This window comes from Botrytis sinoallii (genome assembly GCF_014898435.1).
Source record: "Botrytis sinoallii strain Bc 23 chromosome Unknown BSIN_010, whole genome shotgun sequence".
NCBI classification, from domain to species: domain Eukaryota; kingdom Fungi; phylum Ascomycota; class Leotiomycetes; order Helotiales; family Sclerotiniaceae; genus Botrytis; species Botrytis sinoallii.
Window position 1 is genome coordinate 1,257,014 of NW_024066037.1, and position 20,540 is coordinate 1,277,553.

The 20,540-nt window shown below is 43.5% G+C and overlaps 5 protein-coding genes across 5 annotated transcripts; 3 read left to right on the forward strand and 2 right to left on the reverse strand.

Moving 5' to 3' along the window:
* Window positions 1–128: 128 nt before the first annotated feature.
* Window positions 129–3,400, forward strand: EAF02_006521 (uncharacterized protein; the record flags this gene model as incomplete). The annotated part of the gene is made up of 2 exons (XM_038902569.1): window positions 129–3,249; window positions 3,300–3,400. 2 exons carry the CDS (start codon window positions 129–131, stop codon window positions 3,398–3,400), a joined length of 3,222 nt encoding a protein of 1,073 aa, XP_038757789.1.
* Window positions 3,401–8,336: 4,936 nt separating this feature from the next.
* On the reverse strand, window positions 8,337–9,473 carry EAF02_006522 (uncharacterized protein; the record flags this gene model as incomplete). Its single annotated transcript, XM_038902570.1, has 2 exons — window positions 8,337–9,329; window positions 9,423–9,473. 2 exons carry the CDS (start codon window positions 9,471–9,473, stop codon window positions 8,337–8,339), a joined length of 1,044 nt encoding a protein of 347 aa, XP_038757790.1.
* Window positions 9,474–10,039: 566 nt separating this feature from the next.
* EAF02_006523 (uncharacterized protein) lies at window positions 10,040–11,537 on the forward strand (the record flags this gene model as incomplete). The annotated part of the gene is made up of 2 exons (XM_038902571.1): window positions 10,040–10,230; window positions 10,601–11,537. The coding sequence occupies 2 exons, from the start codon at window positions 10,040–10,042 to the stop codon at window positions 11,535–11,537; spliced, it is 1,128 nt and encodes a 375-aa protein (XP_038757791.1).
* A 645-nt stretch (window positions 11,538–12,182) lies between these two features.
* EAF02_006524 (uncharacterized protein) lies at window positions 12,183–13,977 on the reverse strand (the record flags this gene model as incomplete). Its single annotated transcript, XM_038902572.1, has 4 exons — window positions 12,183–12,356; window positions 12,581–13,244; window positions 13,640–13,779; window positions 13,924–13,977. The coding sequence occupies 4 exons, from the start codon at window positions 13,975–13,977 to the stop codon at window positions 12,183–12,185; spliced, it is 1,032 nt and encodes a 343-aa protein (XP_038757792.1).
* A 3,048-nt stretch (window positions 13,978–17,025) lies between these two features.
* Window positions 17,026–19,926, forward strand: EAF02_006525 (uncharacterized protein). Its single transcript, XM_038902573.1, has 5 exons — window positions 17,026–17,630; window positions 17,730–18,447; window positions 18,498–18,564; window positions 18,647–18,766; window positions 18,887–19,926. The coding sequence occupies exons 1-5, from the start codon at window positions 17,504–17,506 to the stop codon at window positions 18,905–18,907; spliced, it is 1,053 nt and encodes a 350-aa protein (XP_038757793.1). The 5' UTR covers window positions 17,026–17,503; the 3' UTR covers window positions 18,908–19,926.
* The last annotated feature ends 614 nt before the right edge of the window (window positions 19,927–20,540 follow it).

The following is a 20,540-nucleotide window of genomic DNA, read 5'->3' on the forward strand; positions in this document are numbered from 1 at the left end:
GACCTCTCCCCAGAATTTAACTTTCTCATACAGCTCACTCCTAAAATCACCGACCCTCTTTCTTGATAAGTTTCGCAACCAAACCTTCAGGTTCAAGAGCTTCGCGGGTTTCTGCAAACTCAAGAACAATGGTTGCCTCAAGTCTTGCACTTCGTGCGAGATTTGCTCGAGTGGCGCTTCAATCGAGAAGTTCTTCTTTGAGAAGCTCAAACATCACACGACCATGGAGCTCTGGTCAATCTCCATGCTCTGCCATGGTTTTGAAGCCAATTGGACGACGAACTTTCTACAAAAGCTCTGCAAAGGATGAGACAATCAATTCGCCTTCGACTTTAAGTTCTACGGGAGTATATGCTCCTTTGGATACCTTCGCGCGCCGACACATTGGTCCTGATGCGGATTCTACAGAACAAATGTTGAAAGCTTTGAATCCACCAGTCAAGAGTTTGGATGAGTTTGTGCAGCAAGTTTTACCTCGCGGCATCTTGTCTTCTAAAGATCTCAAAATCGACGCCGAATCGGAATCGTCACAAGAAGGGTTCACGGAATCTCAATTGCTTGCGAGACTAAAGTCGATTGCGTCCGAAAATACGATCATGCGAAGTTACATTGGATGTGGATATGCCGGAACCCGAGTTCCGGAGGTTATCAAGAGAAATGTGTTGGAAAGTCCAGGATGGTACACTAGCTACACGCCATATCAACCTGAGATTAGTCAAGGTCGGTTAGAATCGCTTTTAAATTTCCAAACACTTGTCTCCGATTTGACGGCTTTACCAATTTCCAATGCCTCGCTACTCGATGAATCTACCGCCGCTGCCGAAGCCATGACCTTGTCAATGAATGCCCTTCCACTTACTAGGCAGAAAAACAAGAATAAGACATTTTTTGTTAGTCATTTAGTCCATCCACAGACATTAGCAGTTTTACAAAGCCGAGCAGATGGATTTGATATAAAGATTGAAGTTGGAGATGTCCTTGCAGATGGTGGAGCTCGCCTCAAGGAACTTGGAAATGATCTCATTGGAGCTTTGGTACAATACCCTGATACCGAGGGTGGCGTAGAAGACTTCCGTGGTCTAGCAGACGTCATCCATGCTCAAGGCGCAACTTTCAGTGTTGCTACTGATCTTTTAGCTCTTACTGTTCTCACACCGCCTGGTGAGTTTGGTGCCGATATTGCTTTCGGAAACGCTCAGCGTTTTGGTGTTCCATTTGGTTATGGTGGTCCACATGCCGCTTTCTTCGCCGTCAGTGACAAATATAAGAGAAAGATTCCTGGACGTCTCATTGGTGTATCGAAAGATAGGCTGGGGGACAAAGCAATGAGATTGGCTTTGCAAACTAGAGAACAGCATATCCGCAGAGAAAAAGCTACTAGCAATGTGTGCACGGCTCAAGCGTTATTGGCTAACATGAGTGCATTCTATGCAGTCTACCATGGTCCAGAAGGTCTCAAGGCTATTGCTGAGAGAGCTATTCAAGGAGCTCGATTTGTTCAGGATGGACTCAAGAGCCTTGGATTTGAGACCAACTCCAGGGGAACGGGCTCCGACGGAAAAGTTCTCTTTGACACGGTCGTGGTTGATGTTGGACAGGGTAAATCTGATGAAGTCCTCAACTATGCCACCGAGACTTTCAAGATCAATCTAAGAAAGTTCGATGATAGCCGACTTGGTATCACTATTGACGAAACGGTTGACATCAAGGACCTTGAAGATATCATATCTGTGTTTGCCAAATTTTCCAAGACAGGATCTGTATCTTTCAAGAACACTACTGAGTTGCAAACCTCTTTTGATAGTTCGATTCCTGCAGAATTGAAGAGATCATCGCAATACCTCACTCATCCAGTTTTCAACACACACCACTCCGAAACCGAGATTCTCCGTTACATTCACCACCTCCAATCAAAGGATCTGTCCCTGACACATTCCATGATACCCCTGGGCTCCTGTACAATGAAACTCAATGCCACTACCGAGATGGCTCCAATTACATGGCCGGAATTCTCCTCAATTCATCCCTTTGTTCCTACTAATCAGGCGACTGGTTACAAGACTATGATTGATGAGCTTGAGGCTGATCTGGCTACTATCACTGGATTTGATGCAGTATCTCTGCAACCAAATTCAGGTGCACAAGGAGAATTTACTGGGTTACGTGTAATTCGCAAGTTCCAAGAACAACAGCCTGGAAAGAAGCGTGATATTTGCTTGATTCCTGTTTCTGCCCATGGTACCAACCCTGCATCAGCTGCTATGGCAGGTATGCGCGTTGTTACTGTGAAATGTGACATCAAGTCTGGTAACCTCGACATGGCAGATCTCAAAGCAAAATGTGAGAAATATAGCGAAGAACTTGGAGCTATTATGATCACATATCCAAGTACATTTGGTGTTTTTGAGCCAGAAATCAAGGCTGCATGTGGTATTGTTCATCAACATGGAGGTCAAGTATATATGGACGGCGCCAACATGAATGCTCAAATTGGATTGTGTTCACCTGGAGAGATCGGTGCCGATGTATGCCATCTTAACCTCCACAAGACATTCTGTATTCCTCACGGTGGTGGTGGTCCAGGTGTTGGTCCAATCGGTGTTAAATCTCATTTGGCACCATTCCTACCCGGCCATCCATTGGTAAAGACTGGTGGTGAGAATGCCATTGCCCCAGTCAGCGGTGCTCCTTTCGGAAGTGCAAGCATCTTGCCAATTAGTTGGGCTTATGTGAAGATGATGGGCGGTAAAGGATTGACTCATGCTACCAAGATCACTCTTTTGAATGCCAACTACATCATGTCTCGTCTCCGACCTCACTACCCAATCCTGTACACTAACGCCAATTCTCGATGTGCTCACGAGTTCATCCTCGATGTTCGTGGTTTCAAAGAGTCGGCAGGTGTTGAGGCTATTGATATTGCCAAGCGTCTTCAGGATTATGGTTTCCATGCTCCAACTATGAGTTGGCCAGTCGCTAACACCCTTATGATCGAGCCCACTGAGTCTGAAAGTAAGGAAGAACTTGACCGCTTCATTGACGCATTGATATCAATTCGTAAGGAAATTCAAGCCGTGGAAGATGGCACCATTCCAAAGGCAGGCAACGTCTTGAAGAATTCGCCACACACTCAGAAGGATCTTCTTATTGGAGAATGGAATCGCCCATACACTCGAGAGCAGGCGGCATACCCATTGCCTTATCTCAAGGAGAAGAAATTCTGGCCATCCGTCACCAGACTTGATGATGGTAAGCTTCTCTATTTTCATGTGAAATTTCATTTGCTAACATACCTTCAGCCTACGGCGATACCAATCTCTTCTGTACATGCGGACCCGTGGAAGCAACTGAAGATGCTGAAAACGGCATCACGGGTGTTTCGGCTCCACAACCCACATAATTGCATTTTAGCATTTTGTTTTGCACATTTTAACATTTAGCGAGCATATGGTTAACCTTTTTTTTCGGGTGGGAAAGGAAAGGTTAATATCAAAAGGGATTTCAACATGAATAATTCAACATTGGGAGGAGTTGTGGGTATCTATCTATCGTGTATTATGATATGATGTGATGTGATCATGACTTGGGATGCACAAGGCGTTTGAGAATACACATATATAGAGGGTTCCTTGGCTTCAACCGCCAGGGGGGGATTGGGACTCATGAATGGATGGATCCATAGATGGTTACTCATACGGTTTATATTTTGCTTTGATGTTTATAGATCAATCGCTTTGGGGAGAAGCGTGATTGTGTGGATGAATGGGGGAACTTTCAGATATGAAATTGCGAAATATATAAGCAATGATATCTCGTACATTTTTGGCCCTCACGTGGTTGTGATTGATTCATCCTGCTGAGACATTCGATGTCTAAATTCAAGGTCCCAAAGTGAAATAAAACATTCACATTCTCAGTCATTACAACTATGGGACGAGTGTCCCTCCTGCACGCATTCAAATCCCAAAAGATCTCGTACCTTCGGGGGCAGGGGACTAGCTTGTCATTTGGATCGTTCAAAGTGTAGCCTGTGAAGTAGATGCTTCAGAATCTTCTAGTATAGAGCAGACGAAAATTCATAGGCAATGTTCTCCCCAAAACAAATCGATCGAGCATCGGCGACAGCAATCTTGAAAGATTTAGACTGCCATCTCAAGGATCAGTTCATTGCGTTTTTGTTTATTCTCTTTAATCTGAATTCAATTTCTTCTCATCCAAATCCTTCAATCATCACTGTCATTATCGTCGCCAACTTCTCACCAATCACCTCCACCATGTTCATGACAAACTTATCCTTCCGACAGTTGCTACACAAGGTTAAGCAGTCACAACTGTGGCGTCTATGAACGTAATCATGGCGGCGTGTAATAGCCATTCCAAGAAATGTGAACATTAGCCGCTTTGCAAGCCTCAAATATCTCAGCACAGCCTTCCTCACCTTCGAAAAAATAGATATTCTTGCGCCAAGCCATAGCATCCTCAAATATAATTGAACGTAGTCCCGTGTATCGCATATTCCTATTCTTCACAATTTCACAGACGAAACTGCTCAGCTCCCCTGGTCTAAGATTTGTATCTCCATCGAAAGGTGGAGAAAGCATCTCATTAATTGGAATGAGAGAGAAAAGGTTCAGCCAATGCCATTCGTAATCTATCCCAAAGCGCAGTTCCTCAAGAGCAGGTGGAAGAATTTGCGAGATTGCCGTGGCGGAATTGGAGATACCATAATAGCTCGCGTCTGACTGGGAGATGAACAGAAAGTTAAGTGGAAGCCGAACGTATTTTAAATTGGTTGAATGAATGAAGATCGATAAGTTGCCTTGGATCAAAGTTAGGCCCATTACCCGTGGTGCAGCCTTCGATGAAGAGTTCTTTGAGGCTATGTTCTTGCGGTTGCAGTGCGACGCTGAATTCTCTTGCCGATAAAACGAATCTATCTGGGTAAGGAGAACTTTCGAACTGTCTACGACCACGGATCTCGGAAAGCGCGAGCTCGTAACGGAGAGACTTTAGAGCCTTTGGCCACGATAAAAGCTTCGTCAAGCCTCGATCTGCTGGCACCGTGTTGGTGAGGGATAAGGATGTAATGTTTTGAGGCACCTCGATCTATCGGGGCTATTCTGCATGAATAAATCCCAATCTCGAACGCCAGATAGAGCGATTAATTTCATGCCAGGGAAATCAAAAGATGAAAGGATTAATTCCTTGTACGTAACGTTTTGAAGATCTCTTGTTTGGTTATCAATATCCTTTCTTTCTGATATTTCAACTTCCAAGCAGTTGGCAAGAGATAAGAATGCTCTGTTTCGGAACATTGTGTCCAATGCGCACTTTAGATGAAGATATGTAAGAGAGGGTCGCAGAAGTTGGACTACCGAACATATGGATTCTTCTTGATTTGATTGATAAGTGATAGAAGCACCAACAACATAGGAACGTATCACTTCGGATTCGGTGACGGTACGGAGGAAGAGGTCCAGATCAAAAATACGTGCAGTGCATATATTTGATCCGTGTCATAATAAGGGTGATGATATTAAGTGCTGATATCTGCTCCTCCAATCCGGAAAGCTGGGAGGATTATAACTGCTTATCCAATCCAGAAAGCTGGGAGCGTAACAAGTGCTTTCACCAAACTCCCACAGATATAAATATCGATATAGTTGTGGAGTTGAACATCGATTAAAGGCCCTTGACACAAGAGAGAGAGAACGGAGAGTGCCGCTAGGAACCAATGAAACAATAATCGAAAGAAGCTCCTCGGGCAACGCTGCGAATCCCCCCATGCTGAATCTTCAGTAATGAGGGCTTCAGAATGTAATACCAGTCATGAAATTTTCTGATGGTGAGTGGTTGAAGAATTTTTGATTGCGTTAAAAATGGGAAGAGTGGATTTTTAGGCAGTGAAGTTATGGCGTAGAAAGAGCAAGCGAGATGGTGTGCGATTAAAGGATGCGCACTAATGATACAAACCTCTGTGCTATTAATGCTTTGCAAAAGGTCCAAGGGGATAAGCTTCAGAACAAGTTGCCAATCGGCCATGATCGGGCCTCTAGCTCCAGCTCCGCGATTGGTATTGACCATATAGTAAGGGAACCTGCCTTGAATTTCCACCCGCATCTTCATAAGAAACTCATTCCTATATGGTGAGTTCTATAGCTGACATCGAGTCGTGCTTTATGCAGATGAACAGTCTTTCATTAAAGACTTTTTCGGCTCCGTGTTTATGAGCAAGACAACCCACGCAGCCAGCCTTTTCTCGGAAAGATTTTTCAGCAAATCAAATATACTGTTCTTCTGCATCTCGGCAACAAACAGCAAACAAGCCTTCAAAACGCCATTTTTCCATACACCAAACAAAGAAAATGGAGCCTGGACAAGAAGTCCAAACGCTTTCAAGGGCAATCTCCTGAACCCATGTCTTCAAGGTATACAGATCGTTGAAATAGATAATGCTTATGCAACGGATAAGAACCTTGAACTTGTGGAACGACACTTGAGTCCATTGAAACTCAACTCGTGAATCAAAAATACTCACATATGCTATAGAGCCACAGTATTTTTGGTATCAAAATCCCAATATCTCAAGTTAAATTCGAGTAAGACAATAGTGACGCATATTGAGGCTTGTGAGTTCATTCCTCAAGCCTACGATAGTCCAGGTTGCAGTTGTATGTGAGAAGCTTTCGATTCCAGAATCTATCTGGGACATCAAGAGTGTTGCAAACATTGAAGGATTTTCAAACATTGAGTCCCCTTCAATTTTGAGGTATTTCTCGACACTGAGATGTATTCCGACATGGGAATGCTTTTAAACATCGAAACCCTGCACTTTCTCTGCTGTACTGGATGCCCTATATGTCCCCTCTTTCTACTTTAACAGACTAAAAGAATCATGACGTAGCTTTGCTGCAGACAAACTACAGTCCTCCGAGCCTGATAACCTCAAGGGAGTCAACAATGGCGTATTTTCACAGAGGTGGGCAGCCGCCTATCAAAATTGGATAGCGAATTACCTTAGTCAAAGACAAGATAAAACCATAAATATGTCGCCTCCATTACTGTCGCCATTCAGGCTACTCCCAGTACTACATAGAGCCAGGCGAGCAGGTCAAGAATAAATACGTAGAGGCGTTCGACACTTTGGCTGGAGCGTCCACAGTAGACTTCGACCAGCTTGACGTGGACGCTCCGTTGGATTTCTCCGGCGATCCAATAGAACAAATACAAAAGCGCGACGGTAACATCATCGGTTTTACTGCCTGTTCGACCACCAGTACAAGTACCCGCCTTTTCTTACCGATTTGCCCAAGCTTTCCAAGACTAGTGCTTCGGCAGCCAGTACCTCAACGCCTAGTTTTTCAAAGCCAGCATTCACGCCGCCACAGCCACCTGCTTACAATGGGGGATGTCGTCCAGATTATCAATTGCAGCGCATGGACATAAACATGGGTGGAATTAGGTCAGTCGATCGACGGGTCGCCCTCCGTACATTAACGCAGGCTGTGGACCTGTAAATACCCGACATGCAATAACATAGTCGAGGTATCGAGAACTGGATATCAAGATGGAGATCAATCTAAGCCTAGTCAGTATATCTATATGACATAAAAATTCGGTGATGGTCATAATGTATGCCACCTTCTTCGCCCCGATCCAAATCTCCCGAGTCCGTTGATTCCATATAGTGAGGAAGTGGCTCTCAAGTCTTCTTAAATCGAAAACAAAGTTAAACGATTGCTCCACAACGCAGCAACCTCCCTTCTGTTCTGCAAATAGTCCTTCCCAAAATTTGACTGGGATATTCCAGAAACAGCTACGAGAGATGTAGACAATTAATATGTCTCCTTGGAATCGGAACACAGCTTTGTTGTTCTTAGAAGCAGCATGCTGGTCATCACTGGTGATGGATGATCATTTGGGTAGATAGACAAAGTCGGAATATGGCTGCTGCTATCAAAAATACGGAATCGTCGTTGTCCTCTGCGTGTGATGATGAATTGATTTTTATTGCTGTCAATTATAATCATGTCAATATGTACAAGGCTTGCGAGAAGAGTGTGCTTGCCTTGCAGCGGTAAGCGACACATAGGTTACTCCTGACATTCAAGACTTCTGATGATTAGCGAGTTTTAACCCCTAACGAGTTTCTTTGTTCACGATTTTTAGTTTCCCGGTAAGATTGACTTATATACATGGACACTGAGCCTATTTTGAAGAATGTGCTCTCTGGATCTTAGATTTACCACTCAGTTACTAAAAACAGAGAACCAATACACGGGATCTCAACTATTCAATTCAAACCGTATATACAACCACATAGATCCAACTAGAACTTAATAAGTAGCAGCCAATCTCTGTACCAAATACTCTCCCGAATTAATCCCCTCATACTTTCTCTCCCCGAGCTCCCCTCCATACGTCCCCTCAATTGCCTCAATCATTCGATCGAAGTTTGGATTACAAAAGTACGCAATACTATATCTCGCCGGATAGATACCCTCTTCCGGAACCTCTTGCCCCTCCTTAGGAGGCGGTTCCACAACCCTATGCAATGTACTCCTAATAAAATCATTGCTCCACCTTGCCAACAAATCTCCTGCATTAACTACCACAGTTCCCGGCACTGGCGTCGCATCAACAAATGTTCCTTTGGGACTCTTTACTTGGAGTCCTCCTCTATCATCTTGGAAAAGAAGTGTGATACTCCCATAATCTGTATGCTCCCCAGCTCTAACTTGCAATTTATTTTCCTTAAATACACTTGCTTTCGCAGGTGGATAATGTAGTAAACGAAGTGTATTATCACCCGCACTTGTGAATCCATCGAAATAGGATTCGGGAAGCGACATTCCAAGAGCAATGGCCCGCATGACATTTATATGAAGCTCCTTGCACAAATCATGGAACTTCAACATCGTCTCTTTGAACTCTTTGGCATCGGGGTCTGAGGGAGTAATAGCAGGCCAATTATTAGGCAGCTGTTCTTGACCTTCTCGTCCAATCTCAAAACTCTCTTTCAAATCTGGGGCTTGGGCTTTCAATTTCTCAACCTCTTCTTTATCTGTGAGTGTGGTGGTTTTCTCGCGACCATGAGCTACATATCCGCGGTTTGCGAGGGGTGTGGTCCAGGCTAATGGATCTTTTTCAGAAGAGGGACGAGCGAAGAATTTGGCGGATGTGGAAAAGGTGTGGGATAGGATGGGTGGGGGAATAGGGTGGTGGGAAAGGTAGATGAATCCTGCGGTGCGGAAACCGTGGAGAATGGATTGAGCAGTTTGGAGACGTTGCGAGGGAGTGCCAGTGAGGAAGTGGGAGAAGTTTATTATCTGTGAAGGAATATTGTTAGCATCAGGGTAAGTGTGGATGTGTGTCGAGAGGAAGAGAAGAGTGAACGCGGATCGAAATGACGGGAGATTTACAGGTATGACGAGATTATCGACATCCACAGCCTTTTTTACTTCTATCGACATCTTGTCTGATGCTGTTTCTTCAATATTCACAATATCGTCGTCGGTGCCAAATTTAATAACCAGACAAAATTACGTTTCTACTAAGAAAGTTTATATCACCTAAACCCCTCACTTAAAAACGCCGCACGCGGCCAAAGCCGTTCTCCGCATTCGGTCCAATGCAAGATAGTATGTATCTACTCTCCAAAAAGGGCAGGTAATTGATTCAAAAGGGAAGAGTTCTGATAAGCATTTATGATTCAATGATAAGATAGGGTTGTGATCGGGATTTTAAATAGGAGGTGGGGTTGCTGGACAGGGGAGTACTGTTGCGGGGTAGGTTGATCTCCAGCTATCTTGATCTTGTCATGCATTTTATTACATACTAGATTGAATAACCATTGTATGATTGATCAAGTGATTTCAAAACATGTGTTCTCACGAAGAGAGAACTTCGCTTCTTTATGTTTAAAATCTTCTACAAGATCTTTTCGTGAATTTGTCTCATATTCTATTCCTCGTCCTTTCTTCTAACCTTATTCCACTGTTTCCTCTACGCCGAAGATTGCTCAAAAATCACCATCAAAATGTCCTCCTCGGTCCCGATAGTAGATATTCACACTCACATCTATCCGCCGTCTTATATTGAGCTTCTCAAATCGCGCGATGAGATCCCTTATATAAGACAATTTCCTCCGGCGAAAGAACATCGACTGGTTATCTTACCAGCAGAGGATACACCGAGTACAAGTAGGGGACGACCGATTGGGTCTGAATAGTAAGTTAGAGTGTTTCATTTTATATATCTTACTATTTTGAGGAATCTTAATAGTAAAGTCAAAGAGACGGGGAGAGGCAAATTGACGGGGTCAATGAGATGAGGAATGTATGTGTTGTGGCAGAGGAGAAGACTGGCGAGAGGTCGAGGTCAAGTGACCAGCCTCCTAAATGGCATATCTAGCTATATAATTTCAAAGTATTGAACTTTATGTTGGACAAACAATCGATTCGAGATTTATTTCTCGTAGTCTACATAAGACAAAAGCTCTTCAAGAAACCTCACTGCCTCCTGTTCTTCCTACCTCAGCATCATCCGCAATGAAACTCTGAAACTTCCAATTTTCCGAACTAATCCTCTAAACATCTAGCTATGACATCTCCGAAAGAATTGACTTCATGAACACCCACTCTATCCGCACCTCGATAATCTCCCTCGCAAACCCCTGGCTCGACTGGCTTCCCTCCACCACCGCCCTCCAAACCGCATTATCAATCAACACCGAAATCAACTCCCTCTGCGCCCTCCACCCCACGCGTCTCTATTTCTTCGGCACGCTCCCCCTATCCGCCCCTCTATCCTCCATCCTCGAAAGCATCGCCCACCTCAAAACCCTCCCCTACTGCCGCGGCATCATCCTCGGCACCAGCGGACTCGGCTCCGGACTCGACGATCCCGCTCTCCTCCCCATCTTCAAAGAATTGGCCGCCACCAACTTCCCCATCTTTCTGCATCCGCACTACGGACTCCCAACCTCGGTTTTCGGCCCCAGAGGAAATGATTACGGTCATGTTCTTCCTCTCGCTCTTGGTTTCCCAATGGAAACCACCATCGCGGTTACCCGCATGATTCTCTCCTCAGTATTTACTTCCGTGCCGGATTTACAAGTCATTCTAGCGCATAGCGGTGGCACCCTTCCATTTTTAGCAGGGAGAATAGAAAGTTGCGTGCTGCATGATGCGCATCTAAAGGCGGAAGGAAAATTAGCCGAGAGCAGGAAAACCATCTGGGAAATCTTGAAGAAGAATATCTGGTTAGACGCGGTAGTTTATGGAGATGTGGGGGTTCGAGGAGCAGTTGGGGTGAGTGGTGCGGATAGAGTAATGTTCGGAACCGACGCGCCGTTTTTCCCACCCTTGGATGAGGAGGAGGAAGGGAAAGGAGAAGAGCCTAAGCAGTGGCTAAGTGTTTCCATGAATAAAGATGCTATAAGTAGCGCGTGCGGCGCGGGAAGTGAGGAGGAAAAGGCTATTCTGGGAGGTAATGCGATTCGACTTTTTGGGTTGGATTTGGATGCTTCTGGGTAGGTTAGCTCGGCATGGATTGGCATCGCATGTCGTACATTAATATATCGTATATTAAAAGCTCATAGCATAGTTTAGAAGAGCATAGCATAGCATAACAGAAATAAAAGTACAATTTGAAGTTTCCAAAAAGCAGAATTATGTCACACGTCCCATTTTTGCTATACATCCCATATACTTCTACATAATATCGAGGTAGTCAAGCTCAATTGCTCAAAAGTAAATAAAGTGAGATAATGCAATAGATAAAGAGATATTCATATCTATTTTCTATCTCAACCTCATCACACACCAATATCCATATCATCCCTCCCCCTTCTTCTCAATCCACCTCATCGCACCTAGCACCAATCTGCATGCTGCATCGTCATCTCCAGCTCCATCGCCATATCCATTCCTATCTTTATCTTCATCTTTATCTTCATTTTATCTCTATTTCTATATCTATCTATATTTCTATCTCTATCCCTATTTTTGTTTTATTTCTATCTTTATTCTTATCCCCATCTCCATCCTTATTCTCATTCTTATCCCTATCCTTATCCCTATTTCTATCCTCATCCTCATCCCCATCCCCACCCTCATCCTCACCCTCATCCTCATCCTCACTCCCAACCACAACCCCAATCACCACCCCAATCACCACCCCTACCCCCTCCACATAATCCTCCTCAATCTCTCTCTATCCTCCTCCCCCCCAAAAATCGTCTCAATCCCACTTCTCGCCAGCTTACAAATCGCATTTCTGTCAAGATGGAAATGTTTCGCTACAAGTGCATATTCATCTGAAAGTTTACTTCCAAAGACTCCCACGTCGTCGGTCTGCGAGATTGGTTGCTCGTTAGTAGGTAGTTTTCCATAGAAAATAGAAACTTTTCTTCGAGGTTTCTAATACCATATTTCCCACCCCATCCATCCCATCCCATACTACTTAGTCCAGCTCTCTACGCCTCCTTCGTCCTAGAAACGGTCGGATGAAGTAAAACGAAATGAAATAATCAAAAGAGAAATCTGAAGAAGAAAGTAAAGGAAAACTAGACACATACACACAAAATCACTTTCGTGCCTCTCGCCCACCACTCCCCAAAATGATGATCTTCATACGTGCCTACGATCATTTTCGCATGAACATTACAACTCAAGCAGAGTTCCAATCCTACTCCCATCTTCTCGATTTCCGGTTTGAGATTTTCGGGTACGTGGATTACATGTCCTATTCTATGCGGTTGATACGACAGAAGTGTTTTGAGTTCCATGCTAGTAGGCGCTTGTGCCACTTCTGCGAAATGGATTGTGATTTTGAGGCTGTATTTTTGAGCTTGGAGGAAAGCGCGTTCGAAGATAGATACATCGCCTACAGATGGGTCGCCACAGAGATCGATTCCTACGACTCCTTTGTCGTGGTATTTGTATGCTAGTTCCACGACATCCACAGCTGTTTGAGCATCATTTCGGCGGTCGATAGAGAGGATCAGGTTTGTTTTCATGGAACCGTTGGAGTTGTTGTGTTGGGCGATGCAGTCGAGGATTGTTTGGACGTAGATTTCTTTGGTGATACCTGCGGAAGGGATGGCTCGAGGTGTGGTACGGAGTTCAAGATAGATGACGCCATCTGCTTGAAAATCTGAAAGAACGGAGTTCGTGGTATAGATCAAGGAGGCAAGGTCGTTGACGAGAGCGTAAATATATTTGGAGAATAATGGAAAGAATCTAGAAAGACATGAAATGAGATATGGAAGGGTTGCACGAGGTTAAAAGTGAAGTATCCATGGTTCGAATCAATAAATTGAATCCAATCTTCTGGTGCTTGAATAGCTTGTAGTGCTTGAAAAGCCAGAAATTCTCAAGAACGGTTTTGATGAGGCAAGTGGATTCAACACTTCGAATAATTTCAACACCTCGGAGAATTTGAACCTTCAGTCAAACGCAGGACAATTGAAAAGAATCACGGCTAAATAGCAATCCGGAATATCGTCAACCTGTAAGGCTACTATGGCCTGCATTTACGGTGTCCACAAATTCTTGAATGCTCCTAAAAGCAGTGGTTTGTTTGTCCCAGTATGCTCGGGGCGGAAAGTAGTAAATAGAATAGAAAAACAACTCACGTCTCAAGATCATAATCAAATTTATCAACTGGCATCTCAACCAATGGATCTTGCATTGTAGTCTCACCCTTTTCCCATTTCTGAAGCCATACTTCATGAAGACATTGTCGACTGATACTTCCACTTAGATGAGCATGTAACTATGTAAGAAGTATCTTTCAGCCTTATGTCAATCTGATTCATGCAGCCGTTAGGGTACCAAAATCCGGTGGGATTTGACGGACATTAAATCACATGTACGAAGTATGTACAGTATGAATATGCATGTAACCTTTAAGACTTACCTCAATTTTTGGCAAGGATGTGAAATCAATAACTTCCGAGCTTGATGAATCCATTGCGCGAGAGTGGCTCCTTGATAATCTGTCTCGAATGGATGAAGAAGATGAAACTGCTGCGTACTGCGTAGAGTTACAATCTAGTTTTGACTTTTGTCGATATAGTGTTTGTGTTGTCCTGGTCCTACGGATGTTTGTTTCCCTGAATCTGGAAGAGTTGATTGCTGCATGCACTTTTCTCATGCAGCAATAATTTAATGGTGCTAACCTTGAAAGTGGTAGGATTCCTTGATGACCAATTTTATTTCTGACGAATCAAATTCCATCAATGACTGTCAAACTTAACTTCGGGAGATCTTCCAATCTGAGAATCGGTAGATACTGAATTTGTGCGTATAAACTCCCCACTCCACTTTGCATAACGGGAAAGTACTCCAAATGGATATCGTGAAAGAATTGTGGACTGGCTATTCGCCCAATAGGAAGGATAGAAAATGTTTCATCCGTTCTTTTAAGAATAATTCCTGGTAGAAGCTCAAGCAAAGATGCAATTAAAGATACCTACCTATACCTGCTGGCCCAGTGCTAGGTAGTCCGTACATTGTAGAAACCAAGAGCGGCGATGACCACTTGCCTGCTGCATAGAGCTTGCAAGTTACAACTGCCAGAGCTCGATAGAGCTTGATTAATCTTCAATAACCGGGTCTCGAAATGATCTTGGGCCTTGAGGTCGTCGTGGTCCCCGTGCAGTGTCGCGGCAGATGAAGGGGTAACAGACTCAATTGCGCGATATCGTACCATTAAATTTGATGTCCAGATGGGAAAAATGGATAGATGGATACGATGATAAAGAGAAATAGAATGGATCAGATTACCGGAAAGTCTTTCCTGTTCTTGCGCCAAACAAAAAGGGACTCCTTATATGTTTCGACGGGATCTGTGGGATTCCCGAGAACGCTTAAGAGTTCCCAAACGATGATTTGATTACCTATCGATAATCATTTGCAGAGAAGTAGGGTGGGTATATTATGAAAGACGGAGTAGAACCTGCCTCAGCCTGCCATCCCAATCCCCGTCGATCCCAATAGTAAAATACCCGACCCTGATTCTTCTGATGCTTGACCCAATTTGAAATCAAGTCCCCGATATTTATCCCGGTCGAAATTTAAAGAAACGGGAACCAAAGGGATTCCCCACGGCGTAGGTAGGTACTAGGTAGTACTTGGTACGGAGCAGTTGGGAGTCGGTACGCAATCGAGAGCCAAGTTTGCGGACTAATTGGTAAAACAAGTGACCCGTTACCCATCGTTGAAATCAATATATCAATATATCGATATATATCGATGCAATTGAAAGAAGAAGAAAAGAAGGAAACAATAATATGGGATGGGGTAGTAGATATGACAAATGATGCATCTTCATGTGCGCTCTCAATCTCATAGGCCAACCTTTCGGATTGATTGACAGCAGGCTAAGCAAATTGGAGACCGAATAGATAATTGGATATGTACATACTACATACGACTAGAAGCAATTTACCATTTGGTGCCCTGCTGATCAATATGCATCTGTAATGGAAAGAAAAAGTCCCACCGATAGAACCATGTTGCGACGTGCAGGATGCAAGCAAGATAATACCGTAAAGGGCTTTCAAAGTTGAGATCCTCTTTCTTCTGCCCCTTCTTCAACTTCTCTTTGCGTGGAATTGGACATTCTACATGATATAATCCAAGACCAAGAGGAGAAATGATATATACTTCTCTTTCTTGTGCTTGCGAGTTGAGAGTGATATTCATAAATGATATCAATATGAGATAGGCAGGTCGAGCGAGATGATGATAAGAAGTCAGGCGGTGGATCTTCCAAGTTCCAACTATTGTTTTATGGAATGCCGCTGCAAGCAGATAGGACGGTAGTGAAAGCAGGTACAAGTTACAAGTCAGTCCAAGCAATCGAGTGAGTGGTGTACAGTATCGGTACTCTGTAGTCTGTATCGTAGTCTGTACATATTTGAACAATCATGTTGGCAATAATACTTGCGCATCCTCCACCTTGATGCTGAAAGAAGGGGGAAAGCGCTCCGCTAGGGATAATTACCTACCTACCTAGTATTACCTACCTAGTATTACCAACCGACTTATTAATTGCCTACCTCGGCGTTCTTGTAGCTGATTTGGAAATTATATCATCCTTCATTCATTCACTCAATCCACTTTGTATCAACACACACTGACAGAGAGTGAATAATTATTAAGCAAAGAGATACCTAGGTATACTCGTATACTAGCTAGTCACTTTATTTAATTTCCCCATTCTCCTTTTCTTTTTTCATGTTACCCAATAGATAGTCGTGATATGCAGAATACCAATCGCGATGTATATAAAAATTCTCCTAGAGGAATCTGAGAGTCCGTAAATTGAATTGATATCCTTAAACAGTACATCCCTAGTAGGTAGGTAGCTTGCGATGGATTCGATCTACAGCCTTGATTGGTTTATTCTTCAGGAGAGAAAGAAGTTAATCGCCTTTGCTTTGATCTTGTGAAAGTTGAGGCTTGACCTGGCGAGCCTGGTTGCTTTTATCTTACTTTTCTTCACATAATTCATTAAACGGGGGAGGGGGGGGGGCTAATTTTCTATATTCACTGACCTGACAATCTCTGACAATCCATGGAATCACTGATAATCACTTGAGCGCCTCATTCATCCTCATACCTGTCTAGGTGCTTACCTACTACTTACCTAGGTCTCCTCTCGATTTTCCATCTACTGACTTGTGTACATACTACTCCTCTCCTATTCTTCTTTCTCCCCTACTATCACCAATAGTAATCAATTCCTCTCAGACTCTTCCTCTCTCTCTTTCCTCTCCCCCCTTCCTCGCCCGTTATTAAATTTGATTTCCACTAAACCCAAATCTTACCACTTCCCACCGGCTTCCTTCTCCCCTCTGATTTTAGCCCAGACCGAAAAGAGAGCTACAGCCCAGTAAAACTAGTCCCATCTCGGCCAATTAGCCGAGAAAAAGCAAGCAGCAACGCAAAATAACTGGGGGTTACTTGCACTGCACTACTGTACCTTCTAAATCAATCAATCATCCTTCTCCATTCCGTCAAGATTGCCTCTGCCTCAACTTTCTTCAACTCATCAGATCTGAGCGAAAGGAAACTCTTCCATACAAGCCTTGTTCCACAATTGAAGAAGGAGAAGACAGACTTGGTCTTCTTGTACTTTGATATACTTCATTTTAATCATTTCAACAAAGAAGAGAAAGATCTTTGCACTAATACCCGGCAATTGCCATAAACAATCACTCTCTCAAAACAGCACCATTCGATCTATACCATACTACACCACCAATCCAATCCAATCCAAATCAGCGAAAAGATTCCTCAATACCTCCGATAGCTGAATTGCTTACATTCAGCCAATTCCAAATCTCCGTCAACCAACACATTCGGGAAGAAGCTATCATCCACTTGGTCGCAACCCCCTACAGCCTCATCAACAATTGAAACAATAACGATAATTATCAAGCTGAGATTCAATTGAATTCATAACTCACCCATCCATCAATCCGACCGAGATGTCGTCAAACTCGAACGATGTATCGCCAGAGGCGATGCAGTCGCGTATTCAACAAGCCCGTCGTGAAGCAGAGTCATTAAAAGATAGGATAAAGCGCAAGAAGGATGATTTGGCAGATGCAACGCGTAAGTAACAATTGTCTTTCAGCTCTCACAACAATATCCAATTTCATCACCTTGGTGTTGTTGATCTCTGCGATTGCATACTAATTAATAATGTTACAGTGATGAACCTTGCGAGGGCTCAACAAGAAGCTTTACCAAAGAATCAAATGATGAAGACTCGAAAGACATTAAAAGGACATCTCGCAAAGATTTATGCAATGCACTGGTCAACTGATAGGAGACATTTGGTATCAGCATCGCAAGACGGTAAATTAATTATTTGGGATGCATACACAACCAACAAGGTCCATGCTATTCCTCTACGATCTTCGTGGGTCATGACCTGTGCCTATGCACCAAGTGGTAATTACGTCGCATGTGGTGGATTGGATAACATTTGTTCGATCTACAACCTAAACTCAAACCGTGACGGACCTACAAGAGTTGCTCGGGAACTTTCTGGACATTCCGGTTACCTTTCGTGTTGTCGATTCATCAATGACCGAAGTATCCTTACGTCTTCAGGAGACATGACTTGTATGAAGTGGGATGTCGAAACAGGATCAAAAGTTACCGAGTTCGCAGACCATTTGGGTGATGTTATGAGCATCAGTATTAATCCAACTAACCAAAATACATTTGTTTCAGGCGCTTGTGATGCCTTTGCGAAACTTTGGGACGTTCGTGCAGGCAAAGCTGTTCAAACTTTCGCAGGACATGAATCAGACATCAACGCCATTCAATTCTTCCCAGATGGACATTCCTTCGTCACCGGTTCCGATGATGCTACCTGCAGACTTTTTGATATCCGTGCTGATAGAGAGCTTAATCAATATGAGTACGTTTTCACCTTCTAGATTTCCTGAACTTTTCACTAACAACATCTAGCATGAATCTATTCTCTGTGGTATCACATCTGTGGCCTGCTCTGTGTCTGGCAGACTTTTATTCGCTGGTTATGATGATTTGAGTGCAAGGTAAGCTATTATCAAGCTAACCATTGTCAAAAAGAAGTTTGATATTAACCTCTTGCCTAGGTATGGGATATCACTCGCGCCGAGAAGGTCGGATCATTGGTTGGACATGACAACCGTGTCAGTTGTCTGGGTGTTAGTAATGACGGGATGAGTTTGTGCACTGGATCATGGGATTCATTGGTAAGTTGCGATAGCTTTCTGTTCTTTTTCCCTTCCCATTATCTCAAACTAACTTTTCCATTTCTCCCTTCAGCTCAAACTCTGGTCCACATAACTTACACTATTTTACTCCCACTTCAGCTCAAGGTTTGGGCCATGTAGATCTGGTCTATTATTTCGACGATAACGAATTTTCGTCGCATGCGGTGTCATTCTTCATTTGGCAATCCCATTTTTACTTAATCGCCCTCCCAAATACGACTTCTTAATATTCATGGCTTTCGGCATAGATTGGTCGAAGTCTTTACAGCAGTATCCATCATACTTCAGCGACAGATGGCCCTTTCCGATCGATTACTTCCGATACAGTAAAATAGCGGGCCCAACCAGTTGCGCATATAAGATTCTGTGCACAATAATTCTTCATTTCGATGTTCTTGTTTCTATGGGAGGTCCTATTGCATTGCTTTTTCATCAGCGTTCTTAAGCACTGGGACTTTGCGACGATATCCTACAGAGACACTTGTTCTTTAACTTTACACTCTCAACACACGACATCTTCCAATTTTCTTCCGTGTCTTTTTCTTTTTTTTTTTAACTTTTATCAAGATCTCCGAGGGGCAGTTAAATGATTGCGGTGGGGGAACAGGAGGAGAATAAATACAGGGGGGGATGGGTGACGAATTGCGAAGTCGACAGAAAGTTTCTCACAACTATTTTGTGTGTGGTATCTGATAAACTGAGTTGGTATCTCGAAAGTGAACCTCCAGATCATACATTTGGTATATGCAATTGTTAAGTTGGTCAGGATGGAAGATGAAGAGAGGAGTTTCCAAGGGGGGACAGGACTCATAACTAGGCTCTGTAATGCATCGGCATGTGAAGTACCACTGCAGCATAAGTTTAACAATTATTGAATCTGGCGTCGGTTCCATACAAAGCTTGTATTATAGTCTAATAATGCCCTTGATAGATATGTCTTTTCTATTACTTTTTCTTTCTTCTCTTTGCATGGTGATGAAGTGTCTTTTATTTGCCGGGGCTTGGTGTAGGACTGGAGAATAGGAGTCTGGATGGAACCGAACTGACACTTGAAAGGGGAATTAGTTGAAGTGGTATTATGTTAATCGAGTCTTTGTTGGAAAAGTTTTTGTAGAATAGTAGGCTAGGTGAAGAATCGAATTGACTGAATTTAATTGGATTGAATCGATAAATAATGATGATTATTAGGAGAGTGTGTTGGGTGTGTTGGGTGTGCTGGGTGTGCTGATTTTCTTGAATTTTGTGATTTTGTGATTTTGCTTTTAGGTTTTGGGGAGAGGGGGTTGGGGGAGAGGGGGGAGGGGATATGGGGTTGGGTGATGTGGGAGAGAAGGGGAAGGGAGAGAAGAGGAAGGGAGGTATGAGTGGGGAGGGTTGTGTATGGGTTGATAGTTGATGAGCATTTTGAGAAGCTTGAAATTGCCTTTCTACTTTATTTTTTGTTGATTTTGGGGGGGAGTGGAGGAGGAAGGGCAGGAAAGGGTGGGAGAGAGGGTGGTAGAGAGGAAAGAGAGGGAGAGAGGAAGAGAGAGGAAGAGAGAGGAAGAGAGAGGAAGAGAGAGGAAGAGAGAGGAGAGAGAGGAAGAGAGAGGGGAGAGAGAGGAAGAGAGAGGAAAAGAGGAGAGGAGAGAGAGGAGGAAGAGAGAGGGGAGAGAGAGATGTAGATAGGTAGATGGATATGATGGATATGATGGTTGAGTGAGTGGTTATGTGTTTGTATTGCGGTTTTGGGTTTGTTTTTTTATTGAATGGA

What these genes read in the sequence shown, in the direction of transcription:
- EAF02_006525 (XM_038902573.1), top strand. Translation starts at nt 17,504, where the DNA reads ATGTCGTCAAACTCGAACGATGTATCGCCAGAGGCGATGCAGTCGCGT. An exon ending in AGAGAGCTTAATCAATATGA is followed by an intron (nt 18,448 to 18,497) that starts GTACGTTTTCAC and finishes AACAACATCTAG; the next exon opens with CATGAATCTATTCTCTGTGG. An exon ending in TGGCAGACTTTTATTCGCTG is followed by an intron (nt 18,565 to 18,646) that starts GTTATGATGATT and finishes CCTCTTGCCTAG; the next exon opens with GTATGGGATATCACTCGCGC.